General features: G+C 41.8%; 3 protein-coding genes across 4 annotated transcripts; 2 read left to right on the top strand and 1 right to left on the bottom strand.

The window, feature by feature from the left end:
* Window positions 1–7,003: 7,003 nt before the first annotated feature.
* On the top strand, window positions 7,004–8,371 carry LOC104453918. Its single transcript, XM_010068570.3, has one exon. The coding sequence runs from the start codon at window positions 7,060–7,062 to the stop codon at window positions 8,119–8,121; it is 1,062 nt and encodes a 353-aa protein (XP_010066872.2). The 5' UTR covers window positions 7,004–7,059; the 3' UTR covers window positions 8,122–8,371.
* A 2,696-nt stretch (window positions 8,372–11,067) lies between these two features.
* On the top strand, window positions 11,068–13,022 carry LOC120296185. Its single transcript, XM_039317871.1, has 2 exons — window positions 11,068–11,136; window positions 11,952–13,022. The coding sequence occupies exons 1-2, from the start codon at window positions 11,068–11,070 to the stop codon at window positions 13,020–13,022; spliced, it is 1,140 nt and encodes a 379-aa protein (XP_039173805.1).
* A 1,630-nt stretch (window positions 13,023–14,652) lies between these two features.
* On the bottom strand, window positions 14,653–20,607 carry LOC104453917 (probable protein S-acyltransferase 22). Of its 2 annotated transcripts, XM_010068569.3 has the most exons (9): window positions 19,831–20,605; window positions 19,616–19,729; window positions 18,212–18,610; window positions 17,905–17,973; window positions 17,731–17,802; window positions 17,095–17,223; window positions 16,857–16,937; window positions 16,142–16,327; window positions 14,653–15,829 (listed from the first exon to the last, which is right to left on the bottom strand). In XM_010068569.3, exons 1-9 carry the CDS (start codon window positions 19,870–19,872, stop codon window positions 15,047–15,049), a joined length of 1,875 nt encoding a protein of 624 aa, XP_010066871.1. In that variant the 5' UTR covers window positions 19,873–20,605; the 3' UTR covers window positions 14,653–15,046. The 2 variants fall into 2 exon arrangements, with proteins under 2 accessions (XP_010066871.1, XP_039174195.1); XM_039318261.1 differs by lacking the exon at window positions 19,616–19,729 and having other exon boundaries at window positions 19,831–20,607.
* Window positions 20,608–26,020: the final 5,413 nt, after the last annotated feature.

Raw genomic sequence — 26,020 nt, 5'->3', positions numbered from 1 at the left:
TAGAGACACTCAGATAGAATCAAAATGATAACATTTTTAACTATCTGAGCTGCATTTTTTAGAGAATCCTACTAGGCTGGAGAAGAAGGGAGATTTAGAAAGCCATGGAGAGTTTTCACAAAACACTCACTTTACTTCATGGGACCCTGCCCAACATATTACATCATCCTTTCCTTTTATAGGCAATAAGAGGTCACAAACAAATAAGGACCAAGCTCACGGGTCCTGAAACAAACAAAGGCGCTGGAAACTTCCAAGTAGGGAATTATTCGTACGGTATGAACAGTGACAGTAAACAGTAATTTCTCTAGCTTACTGCTACAATAAAAGTGAACAGTAATTTGCTACAGTGATTTTGTATGGACAGTGGTCTTGTACAGTTAGCGATCTCGTCCGTCGCGAGCATTGTAGTCATAGTCTGAGTCGTCCGAACTATGACTTGCCACAAGCTGTTTTTCATATTTCTGCTCAAGTCCTTCAAGGTCATCTGGTGAGAGAATTTGGTTCAGCTAATATGATGAGGATGCTTCCGCTTGATTCTGGGAGAAACTTGTAGTGTCGGCAGAAATGCTTGGCTGAGGTCAATTGAATGGCTGAGCATAGTAGGATGTGTCCATGCTTAGAGATAAGGACAAAGGTCCTTGATCATAGAGGTCTTGGGAAAGAGGACCTCCCCATTTAGCATAGGAGTCCTGAGAGGACTGTGCATTGTCATTTGTGTCTGTCATTTCATGCTCCTGTGATGATGCAGCTTGTCTGAATTCCTCAAGTACTTCCTTGGCTTCTGGTGCTAGGCTATAATGATCCCATGGAGTGGGTACATTATAATTCCATGCATATTTAGAAATAGTCTTATTTTCTTGGCACAAAATCTTTTAGAGTTCTCGGTACTAGTGTTCACAGCAACCAACAGGTCCTGGATAGGACTTGTGAATTCGAGCTTCTGCACTATGTGGTATAGGTTTATAAGATGTGGTGCCTATAATTTGGGGAGCATTGATGATGTTGCCATTATTTGTGACAAAAGCCCATGGTCTTTGGAAAAATAAAATAGTATGGACCTCAGGGTTTGGTTGTGTGGTTCTTAATTCTTTTAGCAAGAGATGTTTCTAGTAAGTGGGAGATAAAACCGGTTAAAGAAATCTAAGAGATTTTTGTTACTCTCATTTTCAATGTTTCCTCTACCGAGTCCAAATATTCTGGTGAGATTGACAAATAATCTTCTGGTCAGAATTTCAATAGCTATTAAGTACTTACTGGTTAAGTACCATAATAACCATTGAAGTTTGTCAGGAAAATCTTCTTCCTTCCAAATTAGAGGATGTATGAACGGATAGTCTGCATTTAATCCAAAATGATAAATAATCGAACTTCCATTGAGTCTGAACAGATCTGTGTGGCATTGTCACATGAGATTATCCAGATTTTTAGTGAGGCCGTCATTCTGGATTTGTTCAACGATCTCCTGGGCGTATCACTAACTTGGCTAATATTTTATCCTCTCAATCTTGTACTTTTCATTGTTATGAAGAGTATGAAAAGCATGTCGCATGATGTACATGTTGATTTCTGCTGGTGTTTTTGGTCTTGACAAAAAGTTAGCAAGCACATTCTTCTTTCCGACAATATGTTTGGTTTCAAAAGAGTATTTTGAAAATCATTCAGCTCATCGAAATAGTTGAGAATTTGGAACCTGCATCTATTTAAACTTGGTCATCTAAGGAAAATATACCATATCCAATTCTACCAGGAAGTGATGGCCAATAAGATGGAACTCGAACTTTTTTATTCCATTTTTCACCGCCAAGATTTCTTTGAAGATGGAATGATAATGCATCTTAGCTTGGGAAAACTTACCACTTTTGTAAGCACACAGATGTCTCTTACCATCAATTTATTCGAACAGGATGGCAGCCCAATATTCATTATTGGCGTCGACCTGGAGAATTCTCTTCCCTGTTGATGGAATTTGTAACGGATGAAGAGTCTGCATAATCTCCTTGAGTTTAGTAACTGCTTTAATCTGAGATTTTCCCTAAGGTGGGGGGTTCTTCAGCATTGATTGCAATGGAATCAACAATTTTGCAAGATTTGGAACAAAGTCTCTGAGATAATTAATTATCCCAAGAAATTGCTGAACTTGCTTTGTCGTAAAATTCTCTTCAGGAAATTTAAGCAATTCATGAGGAATGTGTGGCCCTAGATAGTATGTTTGTTTGTTAAGGTGCATACTAAGAAATTCAATTTATGTCTGGACGATATTCATCTTTCTTTGAAAAAGCATGATCCCATGCTTCTTCACAATTTCAGCAAACTGCTCAAGAAGTTAGCAGTGCGACTGCTCATCAGGACTGTAGAGCAAGATATAATCGATGTATACTGCTGCACTTGACAGGATTTGTTGGAAAATTCGACGCATGGCCTTTTGGAATAGGGATGGTACAACATTTAGGCCAAAAGGAACTTTCCATTGGAAATGTTGGTTCGATATACAGAACCTTTTCTTGGGTCTATCTTCAGGATGAATGCCCAATTGCGAAAATCCGGCTTTGAGATCGAATTTGGAGTAAATTTGGGCCTTGGATAGTCCAGCAAAAAAGGAGTTTCTAGAGGGTAAAGGGAATTTGTCATCTTGGAGAAAAAGGTTAAGAGGCTGATAATTAATTACCAGTCTCATTATTCCTCTGTTTTGCTCGGCACGCTTATTGACATAAAAGGCTTCACAAGCCTATTGAGAATTGAAGATTTCAATAAGCCTTGCTGTGATAGTTCTGAGCATTCCCTTTGAGCTAGAACCAGATGTTCTGAGTTCATTCCCATGTGACTCGCCTTGGTTGGATTAATATCTTCATTCTTTTTTAAATGAAGACAAACAAAGAACTCGGGGTTTTTCCATAAAAGATGGGAACACTTCTGAGCGAATTCAGAGTGAGATTTCGAACAGGATTCCAACAACTTTTGCATGATTGGATCTAACAGACTCATTTGAATGAAAAAAAGTCTTTGGATATTGACAAATTCAGAAAATTAGTCCTTATATTTAAGACATTTTCCAAGAATGATGCGGAGTTGAGAAATTTGAATCATAATATCCCAACCAATGATCAAATCTTTGTTGGGAAAACTAGAACTAAAGATTTTTATGGTTATGGAACACTATGGAAAGAACTGAATGATTACTAGGGTAGTTCTTACATTCGTAAAAAAAAAAAAAAAAAAAAGTATCTCCTGAGATAGAATTGAAATATCGAACACAAGAAGTCCAATATTCTTCAGAAAGAACTTTGGCATCCAAGATTGAAGAACTTGCTCCAGTGTTTATGAGAGCAATAACAGTGATAGGCTTGGCAAACTTTGAAGTCAAAATTTTCATAGGGAAATGGGGAAAATGAATTTAATTTGAGAATATGTCGGTGGTTTATTTTGAAAGAATGAGAGATATGTGAAAAATATCTTCAGGGTCTAAATCCAAATTAGTTTCACTTTGGGAGTTTGATAACAAGGGATGACACAAAGAATTTGTTCAAATGGTTCTTCATCAGCAGAGAATAAAGATTTGATATCATTATTTTCAAGAGAAATATCAGTTTCATTCTTTATATGATGTATCAGATGATTCTGACATTTTTTTTGTTTGGGGACAATTTTAGGCAAAATGTCTTTTTTGATTGCAAATGAAACATCAGTTTGATTTCTTGTGACCTGAGCGATCTTTCCTTTTGTATAGGTATCGTCATTTCTTCTTTCTTCGGAAGTGCTTAGAGCCATGCATGGATTTCTTTATCCAGAGCTTCTTGAAATGCTTCTTTTTTCTAGAAGATTTTCCACAAGATCCATCACAATCTTTCTTGGAGCATTTGATCTTTAGCTTCTGGCAAGAACAGGCTGTGTCAAGTTCTCTATTATCGTTGACATAAGTCTGGATCATTTGACGTTTGATGCGTAATTCTTCAAGACACAAATGGATTTCTTGTTGGAATTCTCCCAATGGAATATCCTGAATCCTCATTTGTTTGGTGAGAAAAGTTTTTTATACCTGTTGGGATAATTCTCTGGGAATGGAGGTCAGAAAGACGTGCTTCAAATTTGCATCAGCTCCAATTTGATAGAAAAGCTTAAGCATTTCTCAATAATGCTTATCAAGATGTCTATTCTGGATAGAGCAGCATCTTCTTTCGAAAAATTCTCTCCTTTTAAGCTCCACTAGGTCAGCAGATTTTCCCACAAAGAAATGATATAGGAGGGTAATGGCATGACCAAAATCAAGTGAGAGTAAAAAGTGAAGTTGATCTTGTTCTAACATAGATTGCCACCAATGTTTGAGGCTTCCTGTAAATCTTATGACAAAATCAAAAAGAACATCATACTTGTCATGATTGGTAAGAGCTTGGACATTTAGCCAAGTATAAAATTCCTCAAGTCTTTTTGGCCATTTGTGATAGGGAATATCATCAATGGTAAAAAACTGTTTTGATGCAATAGACACAGGTTGGGAGGAATTATTTGGCTGAACAACTTCTAGTTCAGAAGTGTTTGATTCCATATCTTGGTCCGGTGGATCAGTCATGAATATTGACGAAGTTACTAGCACAATAGGGAATGAATCAATGGTAGGAATTGAGTAAGACGATGAGAACGAAAGGAATACCAAATCTGATTCAGGATCAAAGATGTTTGGAAAGGCCGATTCTATTGGAAATAGAATCTAGTCTGTCGGGATGACAAGATCAGGCTGTGGATCAAGCTGTGGAGTAACAGAATGATTACCCAAATCTCGAAGAAAAGATTCTAATGGATTTGACAACATCAATTGATCTGGCATTTCCCTTATGACAAGTGAGGATTCTTCATACTTCTTCTCCTTTCCTTTTTCTTTCCTTATTCGACCCAGTTCTCTAAGATGATTTCGCATTTCTGCTACATCTGTCTTATCTTGCCTGACAGAAGCATTTGTGAGAGCAGCAAAGATAGACGTCTGAGACTGTGGAGGAGGGGGATGCTCTATTCGCAAAGTAGTCGAAAATTGATTAAGTCTTCATTCTTCAAGGATCTAGATCTGCCTTTTGAGCTTTTCTATTTCCGCCTTAGGACTTTCGAGATGATGATACCCTAAATGTTGTCCAAATTCCAAGGCATGAAACCTCTTTTGGAAGTCGGAAAGCATCTTTTTGGTGGTTTTATCATACCTTTGAAGATCTTGTTGCACATTCACAATCTTTGAATCAATTGCTTTGAACGCATTATTATGTGCTAGAAGAGTCTTCGATTACCAATTTAGGACAACTTCAACAACGGGAGTTCTTTTTTGTCTTCCATGTTCATCCACATTAGTAGGGGCAGGTATCTTAAGAACATGCCTATATTTGCCTTGTGGATTAATGAATTCTTCTAGAGTAGGGAATGAGAGTTTGGAACCTTCTCAGGCAAGAGGAGGAAAGTTTGTTTCCTAAAACATGGCTATGGAAGAACTTGGTGATGTCTCAGTTGAGGCCTCAAGTGAGTAGGAATGTTTCTTTGCCCACTTTAGGATTGGCTTATAAAATGGAAAAAGAGCTGGTTTTTTTTTAGGAGGAGATGGAGGAGGTGATGATGGTGGAGTTGGTGAGACTGAGGGATGAGCAGTATACTCTGGTGGTGGAGTTGGTGCATATGAAATCATAAACTGGAATTTGTCACACTCACCAAGAGTATCAATGGAGAGATCTCCATTCAACTCACTCATGAACGTCAACCACAACTCCTTCCACCCATAGCCGTCCACCTAGCTCCGTCTTCATTGCCACCGATGAGGCTCATCACTGTTACAAGCTCCGATCAATCTCAACCTTGGACGAACTCCATGGCCACATCTACAGCTCCTCCATGGCTGAGCTTGACTCGACAAAGCTTGATCGGACCTCGACCACATAAGAGCTTAACTTGACCTTAGCCACATGAGCAACCACACCTTCATCTGCAACAGCTTCATCCAAACTCAACGTCGGGTGGTAGCTACGCTAGCGTTGTTGAAGATTGCGAGCCAAAAATGAAAATGGAGGAGGGACTAGTGGCTGTTGAACATCTTGCACAACAAATGATGCCCAGGCAACTTGGACATCCGTAAGAGCTTGGAGATCTATACGGTCAGCATTCAATATAGCATGATCGAAGAGAAGGTGAAGGTGAAGGTGAAGGTGGAGGTGGAGGTGGCGGTGGAGGTGGAGAACGGTAACGAGAATGAGGTAGGATTTTCCAATGACAATACGTAACATGCAATCAAAGGGTTGTCATTCAATTCATTTTGGGTAACGCTGTTTCCAAACATTATATAAGACATTAGAAATTTCATTTTGATTCGATCTAACCTTGTCCTATCCGATAAAAAAGTCTAGGTAATCACAAACAACCTACCTACATCTTTAAAAATGTTTGATTGAGTTTTAAACATTTTGAATCCATCGCAATCAAATAAGTCTAGCCACTTATTTAATCAATTTCATACCAATATTATAACCATAACTATATTTGTCTGCTTTAAAACACAGCCCATTGAAAATTTCTTGAAAATGCATCCATCATTCTTCTAGAAGAAATTATTGATTTTCAAACCTAGCTCAATCAAATTCATAACAGAGGCATCCATACCAATATTATAACCACCAATATATTTGTTTGCTTTAAACAATAACCTATTGAAAATTCATCGAAAATTCATCCATCCTTCCTCTAAAAGAGTATTGATTTTCAAACCTACCAATGCTGAACATGCCTTACGATGACTCTTCCAAATCAAATTACATCATCATAGGAAAAGTTCAAACCCTTTATAATATTGTATGTTACATTGCCAGTCCAATCCATCCACCGAAAATAAAAAAACATTTTTTCCTGAACTCTCTACCGTTCGTGTACTTGGCCCATGCTTACCTTGTAAGAAAAAGAGTTAAAAATAGAAATGCTTTATTTATTTTATTTATTTTACTTACTTACTTAATTATTTCTATAAATAGCGATCTCCATCCATCTCTCTCTATCCGTCTGAATCATCATCCACGGCGACGCCAGCTGCAGCTCTCGGCCATGGCGACGGCGACGCCACCACCTTCACCGCCTCCTCCGCCGCCGCCGGCTGACTTCTGGACCGTGTTATCGGAATCGCAGCGCATACTCAAAGCCCACTCCCGCCACTTCCTCGCCCTCTCCGTGCTCTTCCTCCTCCCCCTCTCCTTCTGCGTCGCCGCCTACCCCACTCTCCACCGCCTCCTCCTCAGCTCCTTCTCCTCCTTCTCGGACCCGTATCATGCCCAGGCCCTCCTCCGGCGCTCCCCCCTCCTCAATCAACCGGCCGAATACCACCAAAGCAGCGTCGACGCGAGCAGCGTCCTCGTCAGCGTGGGGTACACCTGCTTCCTCACGCTCCTGTCCATCTGCGCCACGTGTTCCATCACCTACAGCGTCCTCCAGGGGTTCTACGGCCGGCCGGTCAAGCTCCCGTCGGCGATCAAGTCCATCGGGACGTCCTTCTTCCCGCTCTTGGCCACGCTCATCTGCACCCAAGCCATCACCTCCTCGATCGTGATCGGTTCCGGAATCTTAGGGTTCTTGATCCTCAAAGGGGCCGAACTCGCTATCGGACACGAAATCAGCTATTCCTCGCCTTACTTTCTCGGATTAGCTGCGGCGATCGCGGTGGCCCTGGTGCTGGTGCTGGCGTATCTGCAAGTGCAGTGGGGTCTGGCGAACGTGATCGTGGTGGCCGAATCGAGCTACGGGTTCGCTCCGCTGCGGCGGAGCGCTTATCTGGTGAAGGGGATGAGAGGCGTGGCGCTGTCGCTGACGCTGTTCTTCGGAGTTCTGTCGGGGTTTGTGGTGTGTATTGGTACTCTGTCGACTTCGGAATCGGTAATCGATGGGAACGAATGGAGGCGCTGGTACTTCGTGGCCCAGATCGTGTCGACGTCGAGCTGCCTCACGGTGCTGATGCAGCTCAGCCTGGCCGCGACCGTGGTGCTGTACATGTACTGCAAGGCTCTGCACGGAGAGCTGGCCATTGAGATCGCCGAGGAGTTCGCGAGGGAGTACGTTAGTCTGCCCTTCGATGACGAGAAGGTCTTATGTCGCGCACGCTTGATCGATTCGTGATGGTGCGACGGTGCTCTCGGTCATTGACTCAGGTAGTTCTGAGATTGCTTTGCTTTGCAACTCTAATTGATAGCAATGAAGTGTAGCTCGACATCACCCATGTGTGTGGCCTCTACGTGTTGAATTTTGTTTGTACGATCAAAGGCATGTATACTGTACAAGCAACTATACAGTTTACATCAGTTAGAATCTGATCGAATTCGGTGTAATCACTTAATGACGCGTAATAAAGGTATCGCAATTCAATAGATGGAGATGTGCCTTGTCTTTATTGCAGTGAGATAAGTCATGCCTGTGTACCGAGTGAAAACATTGTCGCGTATTGTGTCGCCACTTTCTAAGCACATGTTCAAGTTGTTTGGACATACAAAACTGCAGTGTTCTTTGGCTTTCTTCGGAACAAAGCATCATTCATCTTTTTTGGTACCCAGCGAAAATCTAAGACCCGACCGTAATTACTCTTCCTTTGAAATTCACTCACAAATTTCATCCTCAGAAAACATGCACATCAAAACCTAAGAAGGCTACTGATTCACCCAGATTTAGTCCTGAGACAATCCACCACGATATTCAGGAACCTCGCGTGTCTCATAAAGTTGCTCCGAACGAATTAACCGCATTCGAATATTAGAGCCCCAGTTCACCACTTTCTTCTAACGAAAGTGGCAGACGTTCAAAGAGGCATTGGCCGACCGCGCATCCGCACATCGACCGCCACAACACTCTCATTCTAGCCAAAAGCTTCCACAGCTCCAATGTCGTATTCGAAATCCGAAACATACCTTTGATCATGGAAAAACGAGGAATTCAGGCGTTCTACAGTGCACGAGGGAAGCGCGTAGCACGCCAAATCATCGTTGATCACACTCTCGGGCCGAGAGGAGGTAAACAGAAAACCTAAGATTCAAACTAATCGCAATCCCTTCCCCCGACAAGAGACGCGCGCGAAAACAGAAAACGGTCAACCCCAAACGCGTTCCGAAAACATGTTGACTCCTATCCTACCTAGCGCGAGTCCAACCTTCGTCCATCAACATCGATCGAGATGGAGAGAGAGAGATTACCGAAGGAGCGAATATCAGTGCGCAGAGCAGTTGCGATGTGCTTCGTTGGTTTGTTTCTGCCGAATGCCAAGAGGAGAAAGAGCGCGAAGAGAGAGAGACTTCAATGCCTTTGCTATACAAAGATTGCTCCCGGTTTCTTGAATGGGTTTTAGCCCCTCGGAACTGAATTGCGCGGCAGGACATGTAAACCCTTTCATAGTAATCTCGAAAATACGCATTTGCTACTCCCACTTTTCAGCCACTTAGGGGATAATGGGCTAGCTAGGCCGAGTTCATATTTCAAAGGGCTTCGTCCAATTCACTTGGGCTCAAAACCTACCTGCACCAGTCCATTGATTCCAATGTAATCATATGTGTCTATCACTAAGAATGCAAATGCTCCTATTATCTATACGAGAATACATGTATATATATATATATATTAGGATCCACGGTCGATCCCTAATTTTTTTATGTGATAAACAATTAAATAGGTCACCAAAATTTGAGTACCAATAAAAATGAATTAGAAAATATTTTCCGCCATTTGATAGAAAAATCTAGGAAAAATTACCAAAATGTACAAACTTTTTAATTTTTTTCCCAATGATCGGCAACCTGCCACAAGCGAAGGATGAGGTCGCCCAAGACCGGTGAGGCTCCACCTCACCAGCCAAGGCAACCAATGAAAAAGAAAACGAAAGACTAAAAGTAATTAAAAATTAGATTTTTTAGAAAATATATTTTATAAAAACAAACTTTTCATTAACAAATGGCCCAAGCTTGATCGTCGAGAAATTGTGCACAGCCTTCGTGGAGCCAAGTGTAAGGGCTAGGGACTAGAGCTTGAGCATTGAGGACTCCAACACTGCCTTTATGACCTAGGCTTTGGTGTTGAGGCATTAGGCACAAGCACTAGGGCCTTGGGCCTGACCTTGATGGACCCGACCGTGGGAATTTGAGGCCCAATCTCTAGCCTGAGTGCTGGAGACCTAGTCTTTAATGTCAAGGACCTAGAACAAGCGTTGGATTCCCATGTATAAGAACAAAGTCTCGAGTCCAAGTACTGATATTTAATTATATTTTGAAAAAAAAATCCTTTTTTTAAAAAAATGAAATCATTTGTCTAAATTTAAGTATGAGTTTTCCATTGACTAGAAAAATATTTTGCATTGATTCATTTTTCTAAGCGAATCAAACAACGTAAAATGAAGAAAATATTTTCCACAAAACAAACAGAGCCTAAAGTTATATTCGCTAGCCAAAATAAAAAGTCATGACGTAATTAATAATCATGACGTAATTAATATTATCATATCATGTGTTTAATTATTGTCCAAGATAAGATAAGGCTAGATATAAGAGGGATATAACTTGAATAAAATAATCCCAAATGGACGTGATATAAACGTGAATAAAACATGTCTCACATTCATTTCTCTTCTTTGTCCCTTCAACTCACACTCACGAACGTCAACCACAACTCCTTCCACTCATAGCCGTCCACCTAGCTCCATCGTCATTGTCGTCGATGAGGCTCATCACTGTTACAAGCTCGAGTTAATCTCACTCAACCTCAGATGAACTCCGTGGCCACATCTAGAGCTCCTCCATGGCTGAGCTTGACTCGACAAAGCACAATTGGACCTCGACCACATAGGAGCTTGACTTGACCTCAACCACACGAGCAGCCACACCTTCATCTACAACAGCCTCATCCGAACTCAACGTCGGCTGCGAGGGTAAGGGTGGCAGCGACGCTAGCGTTGTTGCACATTGCGGGCTAGAAATGAAAATGGAGGAGGGACTAACGGTTGTTGAACATCTTGCACAACAATGATGCCCAAGCAACTTGGACATCCGTAAGAGCTTGGAGATCTAGACAGTTAGCATTCAATCCAGCATGATCGAAGAGAAGGTGAAGGTGGAGGTGGAGGTGGAGGTGGAGAAGGAGAACAGTAATGAGAGTGAGGTAGGATTTGCCAATGACAATACGTAACACACAATCAAAGGGTTGTCATTCGATTCATTTTGGGCAACACTGTATTTTCCAAACATTATATAAGACATTAGAAAGTTCATTTTTATTCAATCCAACTTTATCCTATCCGATGAAAAGGTCTAGGCAATCACAAACAACCTATCTACATCTTTGAAATTGTGCAATTGAGTTTTAAACATTTTGAACCCACCACAATCAATTAAGTCCGGCCACTTATTTAATCAATTTCATACCAATATTACAACCATAAATATATTTGTCTACTTTAAAACACAATCTATTGAAAATTCCTTGAAAATGCGGACATCCTTCTTCTAGAAGAGAACATTGATTTTCAAACCCAGCTCAATCCATTTCATAGCAGAGGCATCCATACCAATATTATAACCACCAATATATATGCCTGCTTTAACAACAACCTATTGAAATCCTTCCTCTAGCAGAGCCTATTGATTTTCAAACCTAGCAATGCTGAACATGCCTTTCGATGACTCTTCCAAATCAAATTACGTCATCATAGGAAGAGTTCAAAGCCTTTATAAGCATTATTATATGTTACATTGCAAGTCCAATCCTCCCACCAAAAAAAATTCTGAACTCTCCACCGTTCGTGTACTTGGCCCATGCTTTTTTTTTTTTTTTTTTTTTTTGAACAAATACTTGGCCCATGCTTACCTTGTAAGAAAAAGTGATAAAAAGAAAAATGCTTTATTTTATTTTACGTGCTTAATTATTTCCATAAGTAGCGATCTCCTTCCATCACCCTCTGCCCGTCTGAATTGCAGCTCTCGGCCATGGCGACGGCGACACCAACACCTTCACCGCCTCCTCCGCCGGCGGCGGCTTACTTCTGGACCGTGTTATCGGAATCGCGGCGCATACTCAAAGCCCACTCCCGCCACTTCCTCGCCCTCTCCGTTCTCTTCCTCCTCCCCCTCTCCTTCTGCGTCGCCGCCTACCCCATTCTCCACCGCCTCCTCCTCAGCTCCTTCTCCTCCTTCTCGGACCCGTACCACGCCCAGGCCCTCCTCCGGCGCTTCCCCCTCCTCAATCAACCGCTCGAACACCACCAGAGCAGCGTCGACGCGAGCAGCGTGCTCGTCAGCGTGGGGTACACCTGCTTCCTCACGCTCCTGTCCATCTGCGCCACGTGCTCCATCACCTACAGCGTCCTCCAGGGGTTCTACGGCCGGCCGGTCAAGCTCCCGGCGGCGATCAAGTCCATCGGGACGTCCTTCTTCCCGCTCTTGGCCACGCTCATCTGCACCCAAGCCATCACCTCCTCGATCGTGATCGGTTCCGGAATCTTAGGGTTCTTGATCCTCAAAGGGGCCGAACTCGCTATCGGTCACGAGATCAGGTATTCCTCGCCTTACTTTCTCGGATTAGCTGCGGCGATCGCGGTGGCCCTGGTGCTGGTGCTGGCGTATCTGCAAGTGCAGTGGGGTCTGGCGAACGTGATCGTGGTGGCCGAATCGAGCTACGGGTTCGCTCCGCTGCGGCGGAGCGCTTATCTGGTGAAGGGGATGAGAGGCGTGGCGCTGTTCCTGACGCTGCTCTTCGGAGTTCTGTCGGGGGTTGTGGTGTGTATTGGTACTATGTCGACTTCGGAATCGGTAATCGATGGGAAAGAATGGAGGCGCTGGTATTTCGTGGCCCAGATCGTGTCGACGTCGAGCTTCCTTACGATGCTGTTGCAGCTCAGCCTGGCGGCGACCGTGGTGCTGTACATGTACTGCAAGGCTCTGCACGGAGAGCTGGCCATGGAGATTGCTGAGGAGTTCGCGAGGGAGTACGTTAGTCTGCCCTTCGATGACGAGAAGGTCCCTCACGTGGTTTATGTCGCACATGCTTGATCGATTCGCGATGCTGCGACGGCTCGCTCAGTCATTGACTCGGGTAGATTGCTTTCCTTTGCAACTCTGTTTCGTAGCAGTGTAGTGTAGCTCGACATCGCCCGTGCGTGTGGCCTCTAGGTGTTGAATTTTGTTTGTACAATCAGAGGCATGTATATTGTACAAGCAACTATACAGTTTACGTCAGTTAGAATCTTATCGGATTCGGTGTAATCACTTAATGACACGCCATAAAGATATTGCAATTCGATCGATGGAGATGTGCCTTGTCTTTCTTTCACTGAGATAAGTCACGCCTGTGTACCGAGTGAAAACATTGTCGCGTAGTATTGTGTCGCCACTTTCTAAGTAGGGTGGGGAGGGATGCTATTTGGACTCACTTTTGCTGTTCAGATGTTGTGGAATTGATTCTCAGCACATGATGTTTAAGTTGTTTGGACATAAAAAAACTGCAGTGTTCTTTGGCTTTCTTCGGAACATAGCATCATTCATCTTTTTCGGTCGGTAAAGCATCATTCATTGGAGGGCTGAAAATGCAGTATGGTGCTTAATAGGTCATGAGTAACTTACAGGTTGCAGATATAGATCAAAAGGGTCATTGAGGATTGTCGTTGGAGAATTATGAGTACGCTTTTGTTTGGTTACATATGCTGGGGAAGCAGAACGTCTTGGCAGGAGTATTTTCAAGAAGAACAAACTAGGATCCCTTCAGAATTGGTAAGACGTACTCTTCAGAGTTTCTAAAAACCGATATGTTATGTGTGCAGCCTTCCATGATTGTTTCCGTACTCTCTCTTTCTCTCAAGCACGCGTGCCAAACGATGTTCGGTTTCTCGCCTCTTCGACTCTATCAATATTCTTGAGCATGGATAGGTGTTGATTTGCTCGAATGTTCATTTCTGTTGTCCTAATACACTATTTCGTATCATTCTCATAATATAACTGGAGGCGTCTAGTTTGAGACTGAAGCTTAATACCTAGGAATTACTGTGCTCTTTGCCCTTCCCTAGCTAGTCATCTGACTGAATTACCGTGCGAATCTGCATGCTAGCTACCAGCCTTCCGCCGTACGGTTGTTGTCTCACGAGGCATATCCAGCTTAACTGTTTCGCTAGAGGCAGAAGCTTCTCCGTTGGTACACAAACATTGAAGCTGCTAAATCTGCTTTAAATTTCTGCCATCAATCGAACAGATACCGTAAAACGATAAACCAGTTTAGATTGCAGTTGGTCCTGTAGCCATATACGCTATGACACTCAATTCTGTCATCCTTATATACTTGAGATGAAACGAAAAGAGGCATACAGATTATCTTGCTTCCACTTTGTTCGCCTGTTTGTTAGCTTAGCTTGCGCATGTAAAGTGTTATACAGCCGCTATTCGCAAACTAATGCCGTCCCTACTTTCTTTTCCCATTCAAATGAAGGTATTCATGGCCTACTTGTCAATATACATTGCGGATTCTGGCCAATTCATTACGTTGGTTGGGGGAAAACTCCATGTCTAATTTTTAGTGGAAAGCCCCACTTAGGAATCCTCATGTCTAAATCTTCAGTAGAAAGTCCCACTTCCCTTCCTGATTATGGCCTTCCGATTCAAGTTTTTGACATAAACAGTTAAGAACCGAATGTAGAAATCAACATCAGCACATTAAAACACCTTCGCAAGAGAGAAAATGGTACTCGACATCAACTCCTTGCCAGGTGAAGGATTACAGAAACTTCAATCTCTAACTTGCCTTTCTGTGGGTTTAGAAGAGTGAGAACCAAAATATGCCAAGTTAAGAAGAGAGGTTTTTTCAGCCAATCCCACTTGCCAAATAGTCAATTCAAAAACTCTTTTTTACAGCTTATCGAAACTCCTTCAATCTAAGGATATCAGAGGCAATGAACAGCATTAGAATGTAAAAGCCAAGATGGGTCTATTAGTCCTCGGAAGCCCAAATAACCCTTGTCCATGAATGAAAGAATTGTGAACTCCATCGCTTCTTCATCAAATCAGTCCGAAGCAAGACTTATTACAGGTCAAAGCTTTCTGTGATCGACCTGAGAAGATGACGACGACGACGCTTTTAATCTTGCAACCCTCTGATCCTGATCGAACCCCAATAGAAGATTACTCCAGTTTGCTGACCTCTGAACAAACCTAGAAGGAACCCTGTCGCTATCTTCCCCACCTGATGCTTCATACCCATCACTGGTTGATCTCGAGAGAGGTAATCCTCTCTGTGCAGCCAAACCAGCAGGTAGTCCAGTCGGCCGCCTACCCTCTTCAGGCCCCGAGGAGGAGACTCGGAAAGGGTGGATGTCAGGAGACTCCAGGCTGCTGTCAGGGGAGGACCCCACAATTTCATTGGAGCTAGACATGGCCCGGCTTGTTTGGAAAGCACTCCGAGCCTCGAGCTGAAGAGGAGCGAAGCTTGTCGATGTCTCGGGGATACCTTTTTCTGCGCTTTTCATTGAGAGATTTGTGATTGGCTCCATGGCCAAGTCAGCTGGGAGCCTCACCCGCTTACTTGGCCGCTTCCTATTATTATCAGGCCTCGGTATCATACGTCGGCTACTGCTTCCAAAGTTCCTTTCAGCTTCTAGGCCAAAGGGGGATTCTCGTCTCACAACAGGCTGGAGTATCTTAGATCTTTTTCTAGCCTCTGCAGCAGCTTTTGAGATCTCTTCTGCATTTAAGCGAGCAAGTGTCCACGGACTGATTTTCACTGCTCCAGGGTTCTTCTTCTTTGGTGGATCCTCTCCCACCGTCTTCTTGCCCAAAGAACTAACAGATCCAGTGTCTGGAGGGACAACATCAAACTGGAGGAGGGATAAAAATAGCTTATTCATGGCACATGACATAAACATAAGCTTTGTAACTTCAGCAAATAGAGTTCATAATGCTCATAAAAGAAAATTTTGTGGAGACATCATAAGTAGTGCTGGCTAATTGCCTCAGATCTGCCAAAAAATATGCCCAGGGAGGGAGGTCTAAAATTTTTAACAAGGAATTTAAATGAGGACGATCTTGACTTTCCAGAGATAGAGATGAATTAACACACCAGAGCTGCATGATCAAATATAAGAAAATCTGCTTTGAACAATTCATACTTCCACGAGTTTAATGAGTACCTGATCTTCAAGGAACAATCGCGGCGGTGTGCACCATGCACCTCGGTGGAAAGTTGTGAAAGAGCTCGCACTGCTCATTCCAGTAAGTGAGCTGGCAGGAGACATTTGTGCACTTTGATGGCCTACTCCTTGTTGCTCTTGCTCTTGCTCCCTCAGAGCTATGATGTAATCATATGTGCTAATTCCCTGAGATTCAATTCAAGGCTATGTTACTACATGAAATATTCAGGCAAATTACTATGTAAACCAAGTTCAATTATTTTCATCACAGAAGCAAATGGCACAAGACAACCGGAAGTACAATACACTTTGTTCATGAAAAGGGAAAAACTCAATAGAACGGTAACCACAGATAATCCACAAGAAAGGTGACAATATTCGAATCAATGGCCAGCCAACCACCCATGTCCTAAAGTGAAGGTTGGAAGTGAACTAATGATACAATATCGTAACCGAGTACTACCAGTTTATGAAAGATTTTCAAGAGCAAATACTCAATTCAAAACCAAAACAAGGGCCAGAAGTGATCATATCTCAGTCCGTGCAAGAAGAGGAAGGATACATTAGAATATAAAACTTAATAAAAAGAAAAAAGAAAAATCTATTAGGCATAAGAAGGAAAACAGGAAAAAAAAAAGAAGGGAAAGGGCTAAATCTAAACAATCAAGAGAGAGGTGCTCATGTACTACTTTAGAGCAGGTCGGTGGCGAGTTACCTTCTTTACAAGAAGTATATGGAAGAAGAAAAGCTGAGCTAGAGGTAACGTGGCAATCATCGCCAGGATGGTGCACACCACCTGCAACACGATTAATTCCAGTAGCTAAGTATTCATTCAATAGTTTGTATATAACAATTAACACTGATGTAATAAGTTGTGACATGCAGATAATCTTAGTACATATACAAGCAAGTCCAAATGAATCTACTAGATTGTGAAAGAGCAACAATCTTACCACTACGATCACAAAGGGCGCTAAAGAAAAACTGCTCCCCAATTTGGCTGCAATATCCACCATAAATCGTTTCTTCTCGAGAAAACAGCATACAAGCACGAGCATACCCGTAGACCATTGCAGAATAAGCTGCAGTCTCAAGGCCAAGATGCAAAATCAAGCTATTTACAAGTCAATAATTATTTAACATGAAGGAAACAAAACAAAAGACTCCCAGGAGGTCATTTTCAAGTCATGACACAGTATGGCCAAAACGTAAACCAAATTCAAGTAAAGTTCACTTGAGGTGAGAATTATTATTGCTTTATTTTGGACGAACAGTCTAGTAAATACCGAGTAAATGATGCAGACCTAAGACAAATGGCAAACCAAACAGGAACTCCTCAGACTCTATAGATGTAAAAGAGCTAATGTAGGGCCATCCAGCTTTTATGCATATTAGAGAACTTTCAGCTCGATTTACACTTCGTAAATTGAGAAATGCATCATGATGGCAATACATATCAAGAACGCAGGAGAGTGAAGCATCCGATATACTGGAGACAATGGGAGATGGAGGATAAGAAAGCCAGGATCTCAATGACATTTTAATAAACAGGATTTACATAGAAACAATGTTTATATATTCTTGCTTACCAAGAGAAGAGCAGATACCATAAGAGTGAAAAACTGCCTGTAGTTCTTTCTACCGATACAATTATTCAGCCACTATAAAGAAAAAGAAAAAACAACAAGTGAGATGATTTGATAAGCTCTAACTTGAAAAATATTGAGTGCATGAATGTCTCAATAATTGGGATCTCGCGATACCCTGCAGTGATGATCGAATCTATCAACACATTTGTCACAAACTCTACAATGTTTGCTGTACTTGAAAACCTGCAACAGAACATCATATGAATTACATAAGTTTATAATAACTGTCAGATGCATGTGTAAACTTATGATCTTACAAACCTTCGTATGCATCTATAAACTTATGATCTAGCAAATTGACAAGTTTATGATGCAAACTCCTTAAAGGAACAGCTGTTGCATGCAGATGCTACTTTCGGGAATGATTATTGACAATGTAAGGCCATTTTGTGTCACGAAGAACAATAGTGTTCAAACGAACCTCAACTTCACACAAGCTGCAATAGAACATGCCATCTTCACTTATGTGTTTCTCAGAAGATTCGTCACTCGAGCTACAGCACTGGCACATTAAAGCGCAGGGAAATAATGCTAATGCGCAACAAGTGGTATGCTTTGACGGTGCACTGTTCCTCTCAGCTTCAGCAGTGGACTCCTTTGCTGCCGCAATCTCTGCATCCTTGTCAAGAGATTTGCCTCCAGCTGCTGCATTATTGGCATCATGTATAGATGAAGTTGATTCACCTCCTAGTTTGGAATCCTTTTGTCGGACATACTTTCCATTATCTAAAACCTTGAGATACTTTTTAGACTTAAAAACCCCTGGGTCTGCAGGATCAGCTGCGGCACACCAAATGTACAGGCCGAAAACACATGTAATCTGAAAGGCCAGAGGAGTTATTGGATCAGGTCAGAAATAGCAGACAATGCATTATATATTAAATTAAAGGCCAAGAATCATTGAAATTCAGAGTTGCAAGACTTCTAATGAGAACATGGTGGGGCATCTGCTTTCGTCATCTACGAGAAGTTACAACACAATAATTTTCATCTAATGTGCAGAGAAGCCTAATTTATGGTGATTTGTGCTGTAAGCCAGTCTGCATCTTGCTCAGCGTATATGCATCCATCTGGATAGTAGAATTTTGCTGCAATGTCAAGCAACCTTGAATCCAAGGTTTTGCCAGTCATTTACTTACAAGAGGGCATGCCACAACCCAGCAACCTCTAACTTTCAGTTGCTGATACAGAAGAGCCGGCAGTTGCTCTATAACAGTGGCGCCACACAACCCAGTTAGCCTCCTCACAAGCACCCTTCTATTTATGGTCTTTAACTTTCTCCGGGCAAAAATTGGTGGCAGCACAAAGTAATCATCTGTCTTTATTTGCCAACCTCAAAATAACGATCCCAACCAAAAGCAGTTCTAAAACAATGGAAATCTCCAACCACTTAAAGAGAGTCAAAGACAGCTTTCCAAATCTTAACTCGAGAACTGACATATTCAAATTTACAGACCACCCACCGAATGGACAAGTTAACCATAACCTGTTCAGTCTGCATAACAAGCTATCGTCAAATGAATTGGAAGGTCAATCGCATAATAAAGTTCGCGGCTTTTTGACGAGTGTGACGCCAAGCGCCACGAATTGAAGGCACACTCCAAAGGATCTAAGAAAAAATGTATACGGGAATGGAAAGAACCAAGAAAGGAAGAGGCGCATATCATGAAAAGAAAGGACTAGTATATAACACCCAGTTTAAAAAAAAAAAAAAAAAAAAAAAAAACCGCAAAAATGGTACAGATCTGGATCCCTCTTTAGCTAAACTCATTAAGCAGGCACAAATTCTTTGCCGAAAAAGAAAGAAGTGAAGTACTTCACTCACAAGAGGAGTATAGATGCCCATCGCAATGTACTGAAACATCTTCTTCCCAACAAAGGGCGCGAAGAACACATAGAAGGCAAACCCCAATGCCATAAACACAGCAACTGCCACCACCTTCACAATGCAACCAAGAAAACAGCGAAAAATCTTCAAAAATATGAAATCTTTCGCAAAAGCCACGCCTCTGGAACACAGCTAATCCAAGAGGAAGGTACCTGCAGAGGGTGGTAAGGAAGCTGCCATCCATGCTTTCTCATCTCCCCCTTCAAATGTTTGCAACACCAGGAGGAGGAAAAGCTAACAAAATGCGGAGACGAAAATGTAGGTGACCAGAAAAGAAGAAAACATAAATCACTCGGATTTGTCTCCTCCTTGATTTTGAAAGAGATTCCTTCCACTTTCCCTCATTTTCCGGGAAAAGCAAAAGGAAGATGATAAATTAAAACAAAAGCAACGATTTTTAACAGCAGGGTACGGCAAAAACGGATGCTTGCATTGGCATTTCAATCGGGTCTCATCAGACACAGAACCAAAACAACTGCGGGAATGGTTCGGGAGCCAAAAAACTAAAACTTTAGAAGAAAACAGAGATCAGAAGGAGCAGCTGGAGCTGGGTGCTCTCCACCCACAAACCCAGATTACAGCTAAACGGAAGGTGGGCGAGACGAAAGATCGAAAAGGGTCCTCTGGTTTCTTCTTCGTTTCTGTAAAAGCTCTCTCTTTTTTTTTTTTTTTTTTTTTTACTCGGGCAGAGAGAGCCTGGGGTACTGTGAGTGAACTGCCAAGAAAGAGAAAGGGAGAGATGTCTGGCTTTGGGGCTTGCAGCAATCCATGCTCGTGAACGGGGCATTATTACAGGGGGGCATGCCCCCTTTCCTCTTTTTTTTTCACCTTTTCCTTTTTCCCGGTTCCTTGTCTGTAGCTGCGCCATGTGTTGGGGGAAGGGAGGGTGGGTGAATCATTGAACGAGGCGCAGGGGAGTTGCAACCAAACGCATCCCATCCCACCGGTTAGCTCGCCGCTTGCCGGCAGGCCACACCCAAAAAAGCCTCATTTAATGCCCTTTCCCGTACTCTCGATCACGGGCAGGGCGGTCCAATGGCGGAGCCGAACCCGGTCGACGCCCGTCCTCGGTCGGCCCTACCGGATTATATTTTTGTCTAATGTATTTTTCCACGGGACAGGATCGCGGGGAGATGTCACGAGTCCGATTCGTAAGTTTGAAAATTTGGGACGCATTGCAAGTACCGTGGGGAAAGTTTTCTTTTAAGCAACAATGATGTGGGCGCTAAATCGCCACCAGCGGAAAAGTCAGGCCAGGGGTTTCGTAGGCTCTATGAAGGAAGGCCCTTTTACATCTGCTCCGTGATTTGGATCCGAAGGGATTGCTTGCAAGAAAATATGCGATCCTTGTCCAACCACTTTTGTCTTCGGACGAGGGTTTTTCTCCGACTTGAATTTGCTACTTGGGGAAAAAGACACGGCTCCGTCGTCAGAGTCAAGCTGGTCAATTCTTGAATAATATTTAGGGTGGTTGATCCAAGCCTAAATGGCGAGTGAGATGAGATCAATTCTTGTATTATATTTTTAGGGTGGTTGATCCGTACCTAATTGGAGGATGAGATGAAAGCAAGGATGGGTGTTGGGTGATTTTGGACATCTTTTACAAGACTTTCCTTTATATTTTTAAACTAATTACCGACAATTTTCACGATTGATGCACGATAACTCTGACAATCCCTTCCTCTCGCACGTTAGTCCCGGGTTGAAACGACAGCAACTTGTATTTCCCGCATGAGTGTTGGGCAGCCAATACCTTTACTCAAGATGATCATCAAGATTGAACTCAAATCCAAACTTGTCAATATACTTACCTTCATCAATATTGGGTAATCTTAAATATATTTCACCTCAAAGACTAATTAATAAATTGGCCATTAGTTTCTTTCACAACCGATATTGGATTGTCGATTAAAACATCTTATGTAAATAAGCAAATTAAGGTTAGGCGAGATGAGTGTAACGATTTACATGATTGATCTCAAAGAGACAAACAACAATGTTTTTCAAATGTTTTGAGAAATTGGTTGATGGAGATCTCATCTCATATGTGTTGTAAGCATAAATTTTCATGATAAGAGGTACTCAATTTGATATAAAGTACCCAGAGTCATTGAAATATTATGGTGTTATGCGTGGAATAAATCGATCATGCGCTTTGATATTATTATGGAATGTCGTCATTTCAAATATTAAAAAAAAACTCGAGACTGTCGACACTGTATCCAATACACGCATCATGTTTGCTGAAATCCCGTCGCTCGCCCGTAGAAGAAAATGGGTCGCCGGAGAAGAAGGAAAGACGATTGAAATCGTCAAATACTATTATCCTTTCGTGCAAGAAAAAGGGCAAATGGAAAAGGGTATTATCATATCAATAGCTACAACATTGTTTTTTTAATTATCTTTTTTATCTATTTTCCCCCAAAGAAAAAGAGAAAAGAAAAATCGCAGAGGGGGAGAGCGACTTTACGTAAGAAAAGGACGATAGAGGGTTAATGGTGCGTCGTGGGTAGTGCAGGGACGAGATTGTGTTGGGGGGCTTTTTGAAAGGCCCGATAAGATGCGTTTGGCATTTTCTTGTCGGGATTAGATGGTAAAGTTTTGAACTTCAAATAGAAAACTGACAAAATTTTCTCTTAATTATTTTGAAAAAGGAAACTATTTTCTAAAGATAATTTTTTTACTTTTCAATATTTAGATGGCGAAAAACCAATCAGCATACAAAAGAGTTTTCCATAAACTAAAAAGAAAGAGAAATTTAGATAGAGAGAAATGACTTTCTCTTGTTAAGAAATAAATCACACTCCCCAATCATTAAATATTTTCTGTCATCAAAAACTTTTTAGTTAGACAAATGCACCCTATATACCCTAAGTCGTAGAATTTGAAATATATCAAGTTATGGTATTCCTGATTCTCATTTTAACAATTTGTTGCGTTCTCGCTCAAAATGAAAATTGTGAAAAATGTTTCCTCTCTCAATCATAGTCAGACAAAAAAGGAGGTAATGATTTTCCTTATTCAAACTTGAAATAATTATTTTCTAGTGCTATTTCTCTCTCCAAATGATGTATGGAAATCAAAATAGAAAATATGACTTGTTTACTGAAGCCAGATTGGCCCGAAGCTCTCTCTGACCTAACGTTTTAATTTTTCCTCTTTTATTTTATTTTTTTAATATTTGGGACCCTTTTTCTAATAGAAGATAAGTACGTGATCCTGAGTTTTGATTTTCACGAAATCTACGGTGGACCATCCATTATTTTATTTTATTTTATTTTATTTAGTTTGCACCTTTTTTAATATTATTTGAAAAGTGAGTGGACTTTTCAAAAAGCCAACTGTATTTTACTGACACGGTACTTCGGCGGCATTAACTTCTTTGGATCACCCTCTGTCGCCGCTTGGACAGGTCTGAGAGCACACCAAAATTCCCAAAACACCCTCTGTCCGGATATAAAAATTAGAATCAAAACACCCAAAAAGAAAAAAGAAATGTGGAGTGATTGACGAATCGTTTTATTTTCTATCCCCAAAAAGTTTAATATGTTAGCAAGCATGCCATCAACGATTTTAAAGTACACCGACTCTAGCACTCCGCCCATGTATAGTCGATTATCGCATGCGAAAACGGGGGTGTCAACAAACCCGCACCCATGAGATAATTCACGGGACTAGAAAACAGACATAATCACTTGAATTGAGATGCAAAAAAATCGAAAAGGGAATGCCATGATTCAAATCTTGATCCACCCTCTTATGCCTATAGTTTAAGTTAGTTGTTGCGTATCCATTCTTAGCGTACAAGTCAAAAAGAAAAATATAATATGGGTACAAGTTTAGGAAATTTTTGTATCACAAAAAAAAAAAATTCGAGTAAATGTGTAATAATATGATTTAGAATTTTTAGTGACTTCTACTTCCTTTTTTTCTAATAGTTTTTCTTAATACAAACTTTCATAATCGCTGTCAATATTCGTTGCAAAGAAGTAGAAAATGCGGGTGTTCTTAAACAAAAGAGGGTTGGGGCCTTTCGGCACAGAACTCTCCCTCAATCAACGCAGAATTAGATTAAACAGAATCACATCCCTAATTTAAATTCTTTTTTTTGCTTTTTTGGGTTTCCAAGATAACAGATAAGCTCGGTTTTCGTTATTGAAATGACCGATGTTGTCCGGTTCGAATGGCGTTTTCACATGGAAAAATCATTTTCTTGAGCTTTTAAAAAACAGGAAGAAATTTAAAAAAGAAAAAAAATGGGTCATGCTCGTGCCTGGCATCCCAGCACCTCATCGTCCCGGTTTCATCCTACGGAAACATCTCATCGTTCGGTCCGGCACGACGGCACGCAATCCAGAAAGACACCGCGACGCTGGCGTATCGCGAAAGCAACAGCAGAGCACGAGAAGAAGAGAGAGGAGAGAAAGGGACTGGGGGGGGGGAACAGAGAATCTGCAGATCTCAGGAAAGGAGCTGAAGAGTGAAGACCAAACAAACATCAGGAGAGAGAGAGGGTTACGTTTGACCTGGGCAAGGAACCCGACGTCGTTTTAATAATAAGTACAAAAATTAAAGTTGCAGGAGCGGTGTTCTACGCCAATGGCGACGGCCCGCGTCGTCCAAACCGGATACGACGCCGCGTCCTTTTGTCCGGAACGGAGCAACTTCTTCGAACCCGTGAGCGGCCACCACCACCCCCTTGGAGCGACTCGATTGGAGGGTACCCCTCGCGAGCTATCCGTCTCCGTCTCCGTCTCCCCCACCTCTGGCGACGGCGCTACGAGCCAGCGCGGACTTGCCTGGATTTTCGTTTTCATTCCAACCAGGAAAATTAAGAGAACAAAAATGGAAAGGAGACATTTCTTCTCTCTCTCTCCTTTTGTTGTTCTTTTTGCCATATTACCCCACAACTGAGGAGTCTAAATCCAACGTTTCGCCCGGCCTCAGTATAACCCATTCTTCAAATTCATGAGCCGGGCTCCATTTGGGTGGACAAACCGGTTTGGCATCCAGCTACTGGTGGAAAATTTTCCGTTAAATCCTCTTACAAACTCGTCCGGTCACAAACTGAAAATGGCAACAACTTCCCCGATCCAACCTTTAGCCCAATCGGGAAGAGATTGGCATAAAGAGTACTGCCATCCGGGAATAGCTCTCTATGTCAGCTAGAATTTGGAACGGTATCTGGAAAGGTGGAGTTCCTGAGCGGTATGTAATGATGTTGTGGAGGACAACAGTTAATGTCTCGCATTGTGGAGCTAACTTGTTTCAATTGCTCCATATCCCGTGCCTTTCTTACCTGTCGTGTGGATCCTTGGAGGAAAATTCGGTACACTTGTCCGCAACATTACCTCTAGCCCAAATTTTGGGGAGACAAAGCTCATATGGTATCATCTCATTTGCTTGGAACTTATGGAAGAGATGGTGAATCACTTTTCTTTATCCATGAAAAATATCATAAAGAATGGAATTGGATTACAAACTCTTTACCCTCAATGCAGCAATTCTCTTTAGGGTAGTTCAGCTGGTCATACAAGATTTCATGGAAATATTTAAATATATTTCAGAAGGAGAACAAAGTTGAGCCAAGTAAGGAACCGAATTCTATTAGGGTAAGGACAAACTCTTGGATTCCTCTACGAAACCAAGAGTTAAAGTTCAATGTATGGAAGGATAACAAAATGGCCATAGGTATTACTTCGCGATTGAAAAGGGGCTTAGTTTTCAAAGTGTGGACAAGACAAGGATTCTTCTAACTTATAAAGTTACTCAGTCTCTCAGTACTCACAAAGCGGTCTTTGAAAGTGATTGCAAGGTGTTAATTGACGCTATTCAAGAAAATAGCTTGTGCCTTTAGTGTATTCATCATTTCGTCTCAAATTCTCGTTTCCTATTTAGCAACAACCCAAAATGAAGCTCAAAGTGGACCAATAGAATTAGTAACGTCATTACTCACAAGCATGCAAAATAGGCTTTTCATTAGATAGAAACCACATCTTCTTTTCTTTTTAACGATCTCCCATCTAGAGTTCAAAAATATAGTGTTGGCAAAGTTTTCCTTAATTTATCATCTTCATGTAGGCTCTAGTACCTCCTTGTGATATTTAGACTGCCACGATGGAATGGAAGGTTTGTTTTAGCAAAACAAAAAGAGAAGTCTAATCTCTCAATTTTGTAGGGCCGTCGGGTGGGAATTAAAGGCGGAAGTGATGGCAATTCTCTCATCCACTGTGAAATCGAAAGCATGGAATATTTGAGTGGGGATGACTTTCATCATTCGACTTTGGGGCAAGCATGTGACTCCATTGATGATCAAACTCCTTCCATGTAACAATTGCTATG

The sequence above is a fragment of the Eucalyptus grandis genome, chromosome 7 (assembly GCF_016545825.1).
Source record: "Eucalyptus grandis isolate ANBG69807.140 chromosome 7, ASM1654582v1, whole genome shotgun sequence".
NCBI lineage: Eukaryota > Viridiplantae > Streptophyta > Magnoliopsida > Myrtales > Myrtaceae > Eucalyptus > Eucalyptus grandis.
Note: the sequence above shows the minus strand (reverse complement) of the source record. Positions and strands in the feature narration are given on the sequence as shown.